The 16136-nt window shown below is 35.4% G+C and overlaps 1 protein-coding gene across 15 annotated transcripts in view; it reads left to right on the top strand.

The window, feature by feature from the left end:
• The window catches only part of LOC120356820 (dipeptidyl aminopeptidase-like protein 6), a 528524-nt gene that overhangs the window by 321298 nt on the left and 191090 nt on the right, over positions 1 to 16136 (top strand). For all 15 annotated transcript variants that reach the window (XM_039447189.1, XM_039447190.1, XM_039447202.1 and 12 more), the window contains 2 exons: positions 7389 to 7483; positions 12546 to 12620. In XM_039447189.1, coding sequence (XP_039303123.1) covers positions 7389 to 7483; positions 12546 to 12620 — 170 coding nt within the window. The remainder of the gene's footprint in view (positions 1 to 7388; positions 7484 to 12545; positions 12621 to 16136) is intronic.

Here is a 16136-nt window from a genome sequence, read left to right as displayed (position 1 = left end):
TAATAATATTTAATTTATAATTACAAATAATGAGATAATATTAATCTTTTCAGTAATCATGGATTGCAAAATTAAATTATTAAAAAGAATATGAGTAATTACAGTGATACAAATATTTATAACAAAAGATATTTATAATTTATCACTACTTTCTGTAGCACGGTAATAATGTAAAATTTTAATTAGGCTACCAAGTGTTATAATTATCTTTTATAAGCCGATTTATCTAGATGAGATATCTCTTAGTTTCTCGTCGCGTTCTACTTGAAATAAAATGCATATTCCGTTGTGTGTTTATGAAAGAAGATAGAATCGCGTAAAATACGTTTGCGTCGTCGCGAGATTTACGCCGAAACGCGACTCCGTGTCGCATAACGTTCTCGCGTCTAAAGTTCGGTAGTTCAACTTTCTGTATTTCCTCTTTATTGTCCGGAAACATAACGCGCGACTGTTACAAGAGCGTTACAGGCGGAGCAATACATCCGCGTGACAGAGAAGCGAACTCTGTATTCTTTCTGCGGCGAAGTAGCTGCAACAACTGTGGCCGGCAACTGTCGCGGACAAAGTTGCAACGTGAGATTCCGCAAATGCGGTTCAGAGAATAGCACGGATCGCATTAACGTGAACTTTACGTATCGTTAACACTACTCTTAAGCATATAAAATTAGAGAAACACGTTGAAATAAAAACTACGCAATTGCAAGTGATACAAGTATACTCTTGTACTTGCTAAAAAAAAATACTGTATGTTTCTAAGAGTGATACCTTCGATCGTATTGCTAAATTTATTTTGATTACCCCGTGTATTCCGTATCTCATGGTAATATCTTAGAAGAAAATTTCTCCCATCAGTGTGCAACTCGAAATGTCATTTCCATTTACAAATCAATACGAGTATGTCAAATACATAGTTAAGAACGAGCATCGTGACACGTTATTTCGCATTTAGTAAACATTGTCGTAAAACAATGACGCGCGTGATTACCTTTTTTATTAATAAGAAAATACAGTACACATTCTTCGATGCGGGCTCGTTCGGATGCAAACTCACGTAACTAATTCGATTCGACGTCCTGCGCGCGAATGCTCGCAATTATGATAGGCAAATTTGTTCCCCGTTACGCGGCCGAGCTGTTCCGTGAAAAAGTCGGACGAGCCGATACTTTTAATAATAACTTGCACCAACACGGACGTAATAAAAATTTATATCCGACGAATTCTTGCGCTGAGGAGTGTCGCGAAGTATCGCGAATGCGACGTGGCCCTTTAACGACCGCACGGTTTCTGGAATGGCCGTGTAAATGACGTGTACGTTACAATCCACTTGTGCAACGAACGTGTTGTACATTTCCATGGATATCCATTTTCATCCCGGCCGTGCCAGATTTCACGCGCCAACGGGCCAGATGTACACGCGGTCGTTCGCGCGCGTGCACACGCGTGTCATTACAAAACATATTTCAACAATATATATATACACGTACTCGTAGACGCGGGAAATAGGCCGACGCATATGGGACCGGCAAGCCAGGTGTAAAATTTATTTCCGTCTGTTGTTTAATCGACGCGGGAGTAATACGTGCCATTAATCATCGCGTAATGATGCGACATTAAAAGAAATAATTCGCCTCTGGATATTAATTAAATGAGCATTGTTTCGCGCAAATTTATTTACGACCGCCGGATTTTAATGATGATTTACCGTCTGCTCGAGGGTGAATTCTAATTGCAACCGCCACAAACATTAATTTACATTTGTAGAAATTGCTTATAAATTTAATTTAAAAATGTTTATCTCCTGCAATTGCTGCTTAGTTTAAACGCGGAAGTGCTCACATTTTATGCGAGTGACTTCAACGAGAAATTGGGCTTTGTAAAACATTTTCGTGTGTATACTACGTACAATGTTAGATGAATACATAAGATTAAAATATGCATTTGTGTTAAATTATTAACAAGTACGTTAACTTAATTAATTAATTAAATATTACTTGAATATTAAAATGAATAGCTTCTATTTAATTATTTAATTCTGATCAATTATAATAATTTAATGTGAACCTTTGGATGTAAACATTGCTTATTCTTTGGATGATATTTAAGTATATTTACGGCAAATATCAATCATCGCATTAAACATTCAACGAATTTCAGATAGAATCGCTTACAGTTATTGAATTAATCGTTGTAAACGCCGCGGTGTCCATCACAGAAAAAAAAGAGGTTAAACCGTTCGCGATATATTCGCCTGATGGTCGTCGGGGAAGCCAACCTATAAAATTCACGCTTCGTTTGCATTTTTCGCTTCGGCCTATTTCTTCCGAGATATACGCACTCGGTGGCGGTAAATCGTAAACGTCGTGTCCCTCCCCGCCCGTCGCTATGAAATCCCAGAAGACGACGTTCCAACCATCCGGACGACGTCGCCCCATAATGGCGAATACCTCGTTGTGAGATACAATCCTGCATGAGATACGATGGTGTCTCGTTAACGCATTATTCTCCGTGAGAAATCGGTCGAACCCTCGGTGTTACGTTCACCTAAATGTAAATCACTTTTCGCACACCACTGGTTTGTCCAGGATATGGACAAGTGATGCGGGGACGAAACCAGGAGCGTTCTACCGTTGATTATTGAGCTTAGTTCAATGGAAATTATTTTTTGCAGAATTTTGTGGATAATTTTACATTTTAATTTTAATTATATATAAATAACCCTTTTATCATTAAAGTAGACTGATTTAAATTGATATTAGAAATTATAAAATGACTTATTACGAATCGTGAAGAATATTTTTCGTCAAAGTACTTTTGATAAATGATACAGATATATAATACATTGTTTTTATTTTTGTATTGTATCAAACATAATTTGATAAATCATGCGAATTATAATCATATAAGTTGTGATTACAAAGATTCTAATAGTTTATGAATATATACAGATGTTTTTCCCTTTGAATTAAGAAATAATGACATGGTGAAATTTCGCGAAAATTCTGTATTTTTGTTCGAAATTTATGAAAATCCATCGAGCACTGTTGGTACGACAAAGTAGAATTTATTTATAATTTTAGTACGGTTCTACATAGAATTACGCGTTTAAGATTTATTATTAATTTAATGATCGTTATTAATTTAATTAGGCAATAAAGCGATTTTATTTTATTATACATAAGTACACAAGAAATTGAAAATTACTTTACGCGGTAATAGAATATTTAACTGTACAGTTATCTAAAACAGCCGAATATAATTACGCGTCAAAGCGAAAATCAACGTTTCACGCACATTTAAATTAACAATAAAAAAAGATAAAGTTACTTAAAGTAAATATTATGAATGAAAAACGTGTATAAATCTTATGCATACGTATGTACATATAATTATCGACGATTGTCTAGTGTTTTTTCAATAAAAATCGTTCAGCATGCCATCCATGTTAGAGATACATAAATATTATATGTTATTTTTAAAAATATGAAGTAAAATTATCATATTCTTGATATTCCAGCAATATTCTACAAAATTGCTACAGATATTATTTTTCAATTTAATAAAATTATAGTTTAACTTAGGAGATGACGCGATAAAATCAAGCTCTTTTAACATTTATTTATTTGTATTATTTAATTCAAAACAGCTGACAATAAATGCTGAACAAATAATATGCTAAAGTAACAATTTTTTAAACAAACTGTTATTAAAAAAAGATACAGAAACATTTTTATTTTTTGATTAAGAAATAATTAGTTTACTGTTTTATAATTTATCATTTTGGCGTGATAATTACACAAATATTATTTTCTCAACCTTACTTTTTACTACCTAGATGCCTTTAGTTTTTTGCAGTTGACGACTTTGTTTTTGTGAACGCTTATCCTCGCATCTTCATGAGTAAAATAAAGGCAAGAAAACGGAAGCGGTCGTATTAAAATATCTCTACGGAATATCTAGTAATTATCTGAAACTTTTTGAGAAAAGCTATCCAGCTATTTTTTATACAAGTATCGTTGCGAATATCGATTTTTGAAAATCGATACAGTTGCTGTACGTGAATGTAAAAAGTAATATTAATATGCGTACGTTGCACTGGGGATGATTATGAATGTAATGGAAATTTTCACTGACGTGAAAGAAGCAACGAGTTTTAAACGCACCTATATCTACTACTCGCACCCGTGGAAAACTTTGTTAATTAATCTTCCTCTGATACACAATGTCGTGTTTTAATTTTCACGGCGTCATATTGTCGAACATGTGCTCCTTTTGACATTTTAAATCGATCTTTTGCCGTTTTCGCGCGAGATTAAATTAAATGAGACATTAAAATGAAAAAGTTTTGCAAGAGTAAAAAATAATTTCGCTTAAAGTTTCCTGAGACTGTCGTGTCTACATCTGTACCGGCCATCAAATTCCAACGACTACAAATTTTTATTTCTTCACAATTAATCTCTGAAAACCTATCATGTGCTTTCTTTTCGAATTTATTAATGAAATTTGCTCAATATTAAATAGGTAATTACATGACTATATGATATGTGTGACCGCAACTATTTTTATAGACGTGACGTTTTCTTGCGTAGTATTCACAACACGTCCCGACCTTTTGCGCTCATTAAGGAAATCTGCTGGATGTGAGCTTAAACAAATACAGCAGTTCTGATTCACGATTTATTTCGAAAACGAAAAACGAAATAGACAAAAATTTCTTTCCCAACAAAAGTGCACGATTGTTCGTTCCGTTTGCTTGTCATACAAATTGTCTTAAAAAAAATGTAATCGGTTTTCGTGGCGTTGTACGTAAAGTAAATCTTCTTGAACAAAGTTCGCGGAGTCGGCAGAAAATTTCTGTCATCGAAAAACCAGCTCTTTTGTCGGACCATACGTTGATGTAGCTCACTGTGTTGAATCTGTCAGGACTATTCGTTCCGCGATATACGCCATCCCTTGTTTGTCGGTCGAGCGAACAACCAGCGACTGAGTGGAACGAAGTTTATACTGCTACGTGCAGGCTTGTAACATTAAAGAGATGCGTCCGTTTTAATATTGTAAAAGAACGTTATTTTACTTTTATAATTATCATGGCACATTTAGTTTATAACATTACACAACTACGTTTTGTACTTTTATTTTTGGGTAAACATTGGATTAATTGTGAAAATTGTGGAAATGCAAGATGAAACGCAAAGAGGCTTTCTACGTGTGCGAATGTAATAATAAAATATTTTTAGTCAGAGAAAATGGAGAAAACTGAGCATGTAAACTTTGAAACATGGTCACCTATTATTCATCATATTTGAACTCATTCTTAATTCCATAAAGACATTCTACATTATTTTTTTTGTTCAAATATATATATTATTTACGTAAAAGTTATACACCTCGCAATTTTTGCAGTTTTTTGAAATTTTTTCGGTAAGAGCGTAACTCGTTAAATTCAAGCAGAACTACCCATTACGTATCATCGGAAATTAATTGCACTGATTTTGTATGAAACGTTGATCGCGAACGTTGGACATTGAAGGAAAATTTTCGCGACATGTTATTTTCTCGTGTGTGTGTGTGTTTCTCCGACTCTTACTATGCATTTACCTCCATTTTTCACGTTTCGTTGTCTACTCTTTTCTGTCCCTTTCTCTGCCTCCTACCTTGTTTCTTCCCCTACGTCTTTCCCTGCTCTTCTGCCCCCTCGATAACGATAAAAATATTTCTTACTTATGGTCTATCGTAACCTCACTCAACGCTTCTTATTCCGGGGATTTTTACGCTGCCAGTCTCGCTAAGATTGATGAAATGGCGTACTACTGTCGGTTAGCGAAAAATCGATTTTCGAGAAGGACGAGCACTCGCCTGCGAAATTTACTCGTTCCTTCTCCCCCCCCCCCTTTCTCTCTCTTTCTACATCTCTTCTTTCTGTCATTTTTGAAGGATGCCGTCTATTTCCTCACGGAAAAGGCGTACAAAGGCAGATATGCGATGAAGAAACAATTAATCAGTTCCTAGAAAAGTGTACGGTTTAACAGAAAAGTTAGTACTGCGACCGTTTCCAGAAATCGCAATTAACGAAAAAAAAAAAATGTTCGAAAACATGTTAGAGGCAGAAAGGGATTTTTAGTTCGGTTTACAAAGAAAGAGAAAAAATGAGAAGAGTATCTACAATAATTATTTGTAATAATATTTTCCAACGCTGATGTATCTAGCGCTTATTGCTCATTATTGATTGTTTCTATTTTTGGCGGTGGGCTTTTCGAAACTTTATCCTTGTTTTTTTAGATAAATAACAGGATCGTCACAGAAAATCGGGAAAAATCATGAAAATTGATCAAATGAAAGATAGAAGAAAATATAAAAAAAGTCTGAATTTCAAACTTTGCTCACGATTTCTTTAAATGTTTTTTAAAGAATATTTCCAAATTTTCAAGCACTGTATCTAACATTGTTTTATAGTTAAATCCGTTCAAAACTCATGCACTTTACAAATTATTTCTCATATGTTAGAGCTGTAGCATACAAAAAAATTTAAGGAATAAAACGTAACCAGTAAGAAAAGTAACCATAGTTGATTCCTTGATCGCAAGAAGATATATTAGTTACACGCTTTGAAAATATGATTTAAATAACGACGCCATTGTATATAATTTTTTAATAAAATTAATCTATATCTGTTTCTGTTTTTTTATAAAAAAAATCACAAAGTAGGTCTTGTTTTGACTCGTCTAGATGTATATGTTTCCTTAAGATTACGTATTGATCATGGAAGATTCTGTACTGTCTCGTCTAAAAAATATGAAGAAGTCAGGGAATTCCAAAATTTATTTTCTGTGATAACTCTGCGTATCTATTTCTTATGCAAAAGATAAGATTTTCTGAAATTTTTTATGACTTTTTATCAATTATTTATTTTGACGAAACATTTTTCTTTATTTTTTTTATAATAATTTATTTGCTGGATTCCTTTGTGAGTACAAGAGTTGGTACTCACAGTATTAATATAAATAATCTATTATTACCTAGATCTATTATTGTTATTAATTGGTTGCAATTGCTCATGTTAAAGATACTTTTGGCGTATTCAAAAACGATTGTTTTGCAACCACGACAATTTTATTCCGTCCAAAATCTCTTTAAACCGACGAATCTTGTAACGCACTGTAAGTAAATAATTGATCATTTTTTTTCACCGCGCTGTGGACAAACGCAAGAGTACTTTGTTATAATCCACGACGAAATGAGATTCGGCGCGAAAAAAAGCGCTTAATGCGTGCGTGGGTTTAATCGCGGCGGTGCAACGCGCTCCGCGAAATGGCGAAACGGTAAGGACATTACCATTGCGCGGGTGTATTAATTTAAAATTCAATTCCCCCTAACGTATCCTTTTGTTGCAGGAGACGAGATTCTCTACCGGGACGAGATAGGCAATTTGTTGATCTACAATGTCAGCTCGGCTGCATCCAGGATCGTGTTGGACTTCTCCAATCCCGTAAGTTTTCTTAAACTTGTGCACGTTGTATGAAAGTTCTCGCGGGAGACTCTCCACGAAGTTTGCATGAAATCCGGAAGCGCTCGTTCGCGAAATTCTATCCGTAATGAATCTCAGAATTATCAGTTATTTTACTCGGGTTATTACATTCTCTCTCCCTCCCTTCCTCCCTATCTCCTTCTCTGCTAATAATATTAATATTGACACAAGTTACAAATGAAACAGTAACAGTTTATAACATCAAATTAAGATTTATATTAAATTTATGCTGAAGCACAAACAAGATTGACGTTAATTGGGTATTAATTAAACAAAGAAAACAGTATACGTATAATGTTAATTATATGAGTATCAATATATTATTAGCATTAATAACGTAAAATATGAAATATGTCACAGCGCTATCGGAGGAGGGGGGGAGGAGGGGGGAGGGGGGCGGAAATCAATTATTACAGATATAGAATGTGTACTTCGACACGAATCAGTCCGGAAAGTGTATGTAAATAAAGTTTTGGGCGCACATAACGCGCGCGTTAACGTATGCGCAATTATTGTCGCATTAACGTGCGTGCGATTAAATAGAAACCGCGGTATGAATAGTCGGTACGAATTAATTGTTCGCCACCGCGGCGCGCCGGTGCGCTTCACTTCCGAAATCGCAGATAACGACCGAAATACACCGTGCAATGAGAGCATCATATTTCACATACGCGTCCTCTATCTCGTTCCTCTCTTTCTTTTTCTCTCTGTCTCTCTCTCTGCCACCCTCTCGATTTTCTTTCCCTCCTCTAATTCATATTCGTGCGTGATCAATTAAATCGTCCCGGCGCGAGCGTGCGTGTTTATACATACGTATAAAAGCGTAAGCCGCGCGTGCGGATCGAATGCGAAAACAGCGGAGCGAGCGGAAATCGGAAAGAGGGATTGAAATGATTTCATACGACGCGGAAGGGAACGTTTAATGTAATGCACACGGCCGAGCCGTGCATCGGCAAACGCCCATCGTTGCTCCCGCGACACCGCCCGCGCCGAAGAGATCGCTGGAACGGTAATTGCTTGTTATCTTTCACGTTCTGACGCGTGCAATCTATCGTCGACGATTCTCGTTCGTATACGCGCGTAGATATCCGGCCGGGGCTACCCGTTGTAAAATGATTCATTACGACATCTGTAATACGATGCCTATCTCCGCAAAATTTAACATTACGAGATGTCTCCTCGGAGGAAAGTCTAAATGATGTATTTACGAAATTTATCGTTTTACGCAAAACTATTTGTCATACACACGTGATATATTGCGGTTGTATTACTTCAATTCGAAAGTTTTCACAAAATATTCTTTATTGAACATTTTTTGTCCCATTATTACATTTTTTTTAAACAAAAAAAAATTGAAATTTACTAGACAGTTTTACACAGAAGCGGATGGAAGAAATCGTTGAATAGTCATATCATTTTTTTATTACTTTTTTCTCTTTCGTAATAATACTGTCGTAAAACGTAGCGCTTGTATTTAATATTTTTTTTTATTCTGACAAAGTGAGAGAATCCGCGTTTGAAAAAAAAAAATTTTTTTTTTTCAAACGTTCGCGAATGGCGGATGAACGGTGTCTCCATTTTTTCGAATAAAAATCTCTCGTCAGGGATGCCTCGTCGCTGTAATCAGCAAGCGGGATAAGCTGATTCTTTCAATTAAGCAGACCCAGGGGGAGAGGAGAGGGAAGAAAGCGCTAAAGAGAAATTGCAATGGCTAACCGGCGCGACGCTTCGAAACTTTATTTTTACTGTCGAACTTGCGCCCTTTCTTACATCTCTCGAGTTAAATGAAGTCTTCTGCATTTGCTGCATTACTCGAAATCTTACGGGAGCGTATCTAACGTGCAGCTCGAGTTCTTCTTGCAGCGTCGACCGAGAGCGGCCTTATCGAGGCGTTCTCCTTGTTAGCCTAAAAGCTATTAGAGAGTTTATGACCCGTGTACTTTTACTCGCCTACACACACACACACACACACACACACACACACACACACACACACACACACACACACACATACATATATAATATATATATACATATCGAAGGCAAGGTCTTTGAATGAGAACATTTGGACAATTGCATCTAGCGAGCCTACTCACTGTTTCGATAGAAGCGCATTCCAAGTGAATTATATATAGGAGATTCACCGATGCAATTATCCAAATGCACTCACTCCAAGACTGTCTTTGAGAATCCAAACGCATTTTCTCTTATTGTTAATAAGCAGAATATTAAGACTGCTCAGCCAATGTGCAGAAATTAGTTTTTTACGCCAAAGTAAAAAAATGTATATATTAACGTACATCTGTATTATCTCTCTAATTTAGATTTGTAATGTTCATTATTCGTAAAATGACAACAACAGAACTTTATCTATACGTTAATATTTATACGTTAATATTTTTTTTTCAGTAAAGAACACGAATTCTGAATTACGCGGTAGTTTAAAGTTGCTTTTTATTTCACGACCCTTGTAAAAATTTTACATGTTTAAGAGTAACCAGTTTATTACGTATGTGTCAAGCTGTCCCCGCGGAATACTTTAATATTAGTTTGGAAAGTTGCTAATAGAATCACAACTTTTACCACGTAACATGATGAAACTGTCACTTTGTCTCTGTGTCAATATTATATTCTGTTTTTTTTTTCTATTTTCAAAATTTAGTCAGAAACACATGTACGTGAAATTATCGATGAAGGTAGCAGTTAAAATAATAAAATTTTACAACTGTATTTTATTGCTGATTTATAACACAGTCTATTAATATAACATAGATCCATTAATATAATCCAGAAATACCACGTAAAATCCATTAGTATAACAAATTTTAATATTAAAAAGAAAGTTTAATAAGAGAACTTTTCAATAGGTTTTTTAAATGCATTTTAATAGATTCTTAATAGACTTTTTAATAGATTCCTTTTAACTGTATAGAGGAGAATCGCTGAATACGCATTGGTCGTTTAAATCGCATTAATATCTTATTTTTTTTACTTGAAACAACATTTAATGACAAAATATAAATTAAATGAGAAATGAGTAATACAGAAAAAAATAAATATCTTGTTTTGCGTTAACAATACTTTAAATAATCAAATATGACTAAGGTTAATTTTTGATTAATTTATGCATTTGATGGTAATGTAATCATGCAATTTTATACTGAATTTTTATATATTCATAAAAGAAAGTTTTTTATAAAATATTTTACATTTATTGTATATACAAATTTGCAATTATTATAAAGATTAAATCGATATTTTTATAATCAAGTTTTCTTAAATCATATCATCACAAATTTTATTACAACAAATTATATTATAGTAAAACTAAAGTTATAGTAATAAAACTAATAATTAATATGAATGAAATTATGTTAATTACAGAAATAAATTTAAGTCAGTTTTATTTTGATGTTCTTACCTTTTTATTATTGTTATTTATCGATTATTAAATATTTGATCTTTTTCCGATAAATTATAAATAAAATAAGTGTTATTAGTTAATTCCTTATGTTTGTAATTATTTTAATTAATAAATTTAATACTTTTAAAGACGATACGATTCAGGCAGCCAGTTGCTTAAGTCGTACCTTTTACACTATATTGCAAAAAAACTTATAATAAATTAATTACTATTAAAAAAAGATTAATCATTGTTAATAGGTATCTGAAACATCAAATTGCAATTTCCATGATTTATTTGCATATAAATCAGTATATGAATGAGAAATATGATAAAAAATTACTTGGACAGTGTTTGGCAATTCTTTTTTCTTTTTCTAAATAAAATTAATAACGTTCTAGAATTACAACAACGGATTAACGGAATAATAATTATTATTTGAACATTATCAATTATTGCAGGATTTTAATGAACTAAAGAACGTGAAAAGAACGTGCTTCCTATTCTACAGTTTTGAAGATCAACATACAAATAAGATATTTTCTAAGTAGAATAATCTCTTAAAGCTTCAAGCTTCTACGCGTATTACATGCACGTTACAACAGTAGCAACAGTGAACCGCATGAAAACGCATAAAGGCGCGATCCGTTAGCGCGATCCGTTAGCACTCAATTTATCACGCGAATAAACTTGCCGCATTAAAGTAATAATGGTAGTTGTCGGCCGCCAGTTAGCGTGTTACGATTGCAACGGCTAAGTGGAACGATTGCCAGTCCGATCGTCCGCCGACCAACTCGAAACGATTGTCTCGTTCGAGCTCGCGCGACTTCGCTCGACGATGGTCATCCCATTAGCGTGGCCGTCGTAGCTCATTCAACAACCCCGTGCGTCGCACGCGTGAGCGCAAACGCGCACGTGATCATAATTTACTCGTCGTGATTTCGACAAACCGTTCCGGATCGTCGCGGCAGCACAAAGCCACTTTCGACGGCGACTGTCGTCCCGCGTTCGCAGTCCACTCCGTGTTCATCCCGCTAACGATTCGTTTTATAAGCGGTAATAAGCGATCAGCTGTGTCTGCGATTTGCACCGCGTCGGGCAAGCGCGACCTCGCGTTTCACCGGATTACTACTGCGGCCTGACACGCGAGCGCGAGATTTTCGTACACTCCGTGGCTACGTGGCTCTCCTTATTACTGGAACTAGTTAATGCACCCTCTTTTTATCGTACACGCGCGCGCGCGACGTTGGCCTGCAAAGATAGCTGGGCTAAACTACTGTATCGTACTTTTAATGAGCAACGATCGCGTTTACTCTAACCCTTAATCGCGTCGGTGAGTCTGCGCCAATTTGCACGGTTCGAATTTAACGTTAAACACGGATCGCGTAATTCGCGAGCTAACAACCAGCAAAGTAAATATATCGAATTCGTTAAACCGTGTAATAACATTTATTTCTGCAAGTCCCGCGTCCCCTTCCCCGTTCCCGCGTTCACACTACGTTTTTGGTATTTTTGTTTGTTGCACTTTTGTTTGCTTTACACTTTACCGAATTGAGCTGCGAAATTGTATGGTACTCCGATAACGTTTGTTTACAAATGATTTGGTATTTTGTGTTTCAGTCTCTGCTGTCGAGTTTCGATCACCAGTTATCTGCCGATAGGAAGTATCTGTTACTCGCTCTCAATTACCAGAAGGTAAGTGTTGCCTTTTTTCTTTTAATTATATTCTTGACGAAACAAAATAATGGAAAGTATGCGCGTGCATTATCGTTACGTTCATATCAAGTGAGAAAAAAGTAGTTGAGCGATAAAACGGAACGTCGATTAGCCATGAAATATTACTTAATTAAAATTACCGCCTATCTTTGATGGCGTGATAATTACTGTGCCGACGCGGCTTTCCTCGAAAACATATGCATGCAAATGAGGATTACAGCAGCGCAATGTAATTGTCCCCGACTCCACCTTACGAATAGGCAATTTCTAACTTTGCATGTCTGATGCCTTGGTAATAAACTCTACGATAGACTATGAGCTTTAATATTAACATAAGCGAAAGGACGCTTTTTCGTCGTAATAACAATTTTCTCTTTGCAAGTAAATTGTAAAGTTAATTGATGTCTTTCTCGATTCAACAAGTGTCTGAAGTTCATTGTCCGCGACTACTTCCTTTCTTCGACATTTTCAAATGCGTGTCGAAAATTTCTACGCCGTTTAATCTTTTCTCACGGAATAAGTTCTTAATATTGTCAATTTTATTTGCGTTTGATAAGAAATATTAGATACCTGTTGAGACAACAGATTTAGATAATAATGTTCTAATATCCTGATTGACAATAATACAGTTATCGTTATTATAATTATTATTAAAGCGTTTCCATACCAAACAAGTCAATTTTTTATTAAAAAATCTGATTTATGGTATTATATCATGTTCTATTAGTTGATATAACGCGAACAATTTTGTTTTGATTAGAATCAAATAGAGAAAACAAGGAATATATAAATAGATAATGAATATAATTTCCACAAAAACCAAGCAAGTTTCTTCAGAAGTTTTTTATTTTATTTTTTTTTAATCAATTCTCAAAATATTAATTAAAAACTAAAATATTGTTTTTATACTTATTACTATACATATTTAGAGAAAAATTGCCATATTTATACATAGTATTATACATAAAAAATGTTTTTGTGAAGAGCAATTTATAATATTTTGTAAATAAAAAAAATTATTACTTTATACTTTAAATAATTCTTTACTTTTATCATTGTTTATGTCATAAAAAATCTAAATAAAACATTTTTAAAATTACATGTTTAAAAACATGTAATTTAAAATATTGTAGGATAAATTGGTAGTAAATATAAATTTTTATCAGAATCAACAAAAGTTTTGTTAACATTAAACGAGAATTTTTTTATTTTTATTTTTTTCTGTTAAATGGCTCTTCAAAATATCATTCAAAGCTTACAACTTTTTTTTATTAAACTTAAATGTCTAGAGAAATATTATTGTGTACAATGAACGATTTAAAAATAAAAAATTTTTTGTTTTCCGAAAATTTGCCTTTCTTTATAGGCTGTTCGGTTTTTGTACGCAATTCTTCAATTGTAATAATGAATATCAAATCGTGATAATTTCATGACGATCAAAATTTAATCAAGCGTATCCTTTCTGTAAAATATATAATTTAAAAATATATAAATATACATAATATATAAATGTACATAAATATACATACATATATATATATATATATATATATATATATATATATATATATACATACTATACACAATTTAACTTCTGCTTTATGTTATAAACGTGAATGGAGTTTTCGAGAGAGCGAATGTATAACTGCACAGTGAGGTAATCACGAAAGCAGGGTAGACTATCTGGAAGTTAATCGTATTGCCGAACGGAATGGTTGTGATAAATATTTCGTTCCTCCCTCCTCGTTCCTCCTCCTCCCCCGTTCTTCGTCACTCGGCGAACCGTTCGTCAGGTGGTCTGACTGTACGTCGGTAGGAAACCGCTTAAACTTCCAAAGACCAGTAATTATAAGGACCTAGAGCCCAAGATCTCTGGAACCGTGCGCTCACATTCCGAGCGGATGCATTCGGATAAGCCCGCGAATGAATTAAGGTCAGACTGCAGCGCTAGTCAAAGTGGTGCGAAGTTCGTTTAATCTGACGCAACGCCGGATTCGTTTAAAATAATGTTTCAAACGTTTTGGGACGTATAGACGTATATTCCAATCCTCAGACACACAAAAGCTTTCATATATTTTTTTACGTTGGGTAATTTTTGCACGCACATTCAGATACGCGATAATTATTTTGTAGAATTCGAAAAAAAATGATATATTAATAATATATACTAATTTTTATCGAAAAGTTGAAAGAGATGGAACATTTTTATTGCAAAACACCAAAAAACTAGTATTCTTGCTGTACTAGATTTAAAAATGTTGTCAAATACATTTCTCCGATAAGTTTTATAATACATGTTATGTTATAATTCTAGATATAAAAAGGCGGTGCGCATCGCATGTCTGCATTGTATTTCAAGACTAAGCTGCTAATTTGTTGTCACATTTGATGGTCGCGTAGGATTTATTTATGCATTTTTTTAGAGATTTGCCTTAAAATCTACGCGTTCTGCAGTGACCTAGCAATTTACTACGGTATTCAGGTCGCGTATAAAGTCTGCATGTTTCGTGAGGATCGCAGTTATAATAAAATGCGGGGAATTTATTTTATGGTGAGAAACAATCTCGCCTTTTGTGTAATAAATAACATTAATCTCCACTTGCTCCCTCCCCCTTCCCTTCTATGTAAAATAACGCGAAATCTTCTACTTTCAAGCTCCTTTTAAAACGTTGCTTTAAATGGCCATATCATTTGCGCGTTTCGACTACTCGGAAAATGTCGCGGTTAACGTATAAAAAAGGAGGAAGAACGTACAAAAACGCAAACTCCAACTCTACGCACAAGCAGCGTTCCCGCGGGCAAAATGAGCATTTTAATTTTCATCCATTCACCCGGTCAACTTCATCGCGTGGATTAGGGTCGTCTCGACCGCGTTCAACGCGGCACGGCGAGGTTAATTCGACGTGATCATGCGAGCACGTCGACAGAAGAACGAGAAATAGCAACAGAAATTTTAAACTACGGCACGAGCACTATAGCAAATTAAACACCATATAATAGCCGACGCGGCGCGGCCGGCAGTCGCGCCACGCGGGATTCTACGATTGTACGCGATGACCCTTGTCTCTCTCCTTCTCTCCGTCGCCTCTACTTGAACCACGGGAACCACCGCTGCGTCCAGAACGCCATCGTCCATGACCGACCAACAACCGTCCGTTGTGCGCGCCGGTCGGTCCAATTGCATACATTACCGCTACCATATCTCCCTTTCGCCCTCCCGCTCCCTCGCCACGCCATCCTTTCATCCGCTCCTTTGTATGCGTGTGCGTGGCCTCGCTCTCGCTCTCGGATTCCCGTCCGTTGTGCGCGTCCTACGCCAAGGGTCCACGGTAGCCGCTGTTACCGGCGCACGCGAAATCCTGAGTTATGCCCCGGACGGACCATCTGGATCTCCGAAGAGGGACTATGCGTTACTCGCCAGCGCGCGCGAGTACGGTAATCGCCCCACGAGAAATCGCCAGTTTATCCCGTTACCGATTCACTGATGTCCCCTTG

Source organism: Solenopsis invicta, chromosome 3, assembly GCF_016802725.1.
Source record: "Solenopsis invicta isolate M01_SB chromosome 3, UNIL_Sinv_3.0, whole genome shotgun sequence".
NCBI classification, from domain to species: domain Eukaryota; kingdom Metazoa; phylum Arthropoda; class Insecta; order Hymenoptera; family Formicidae; genus Solenopsis; species Solenopsis invicta.
The sequence above is the reverse complement of the archived record's forward strand: the minus strand, read 5'-3'. Positions and strand labels throughout refer to the sequence as shown.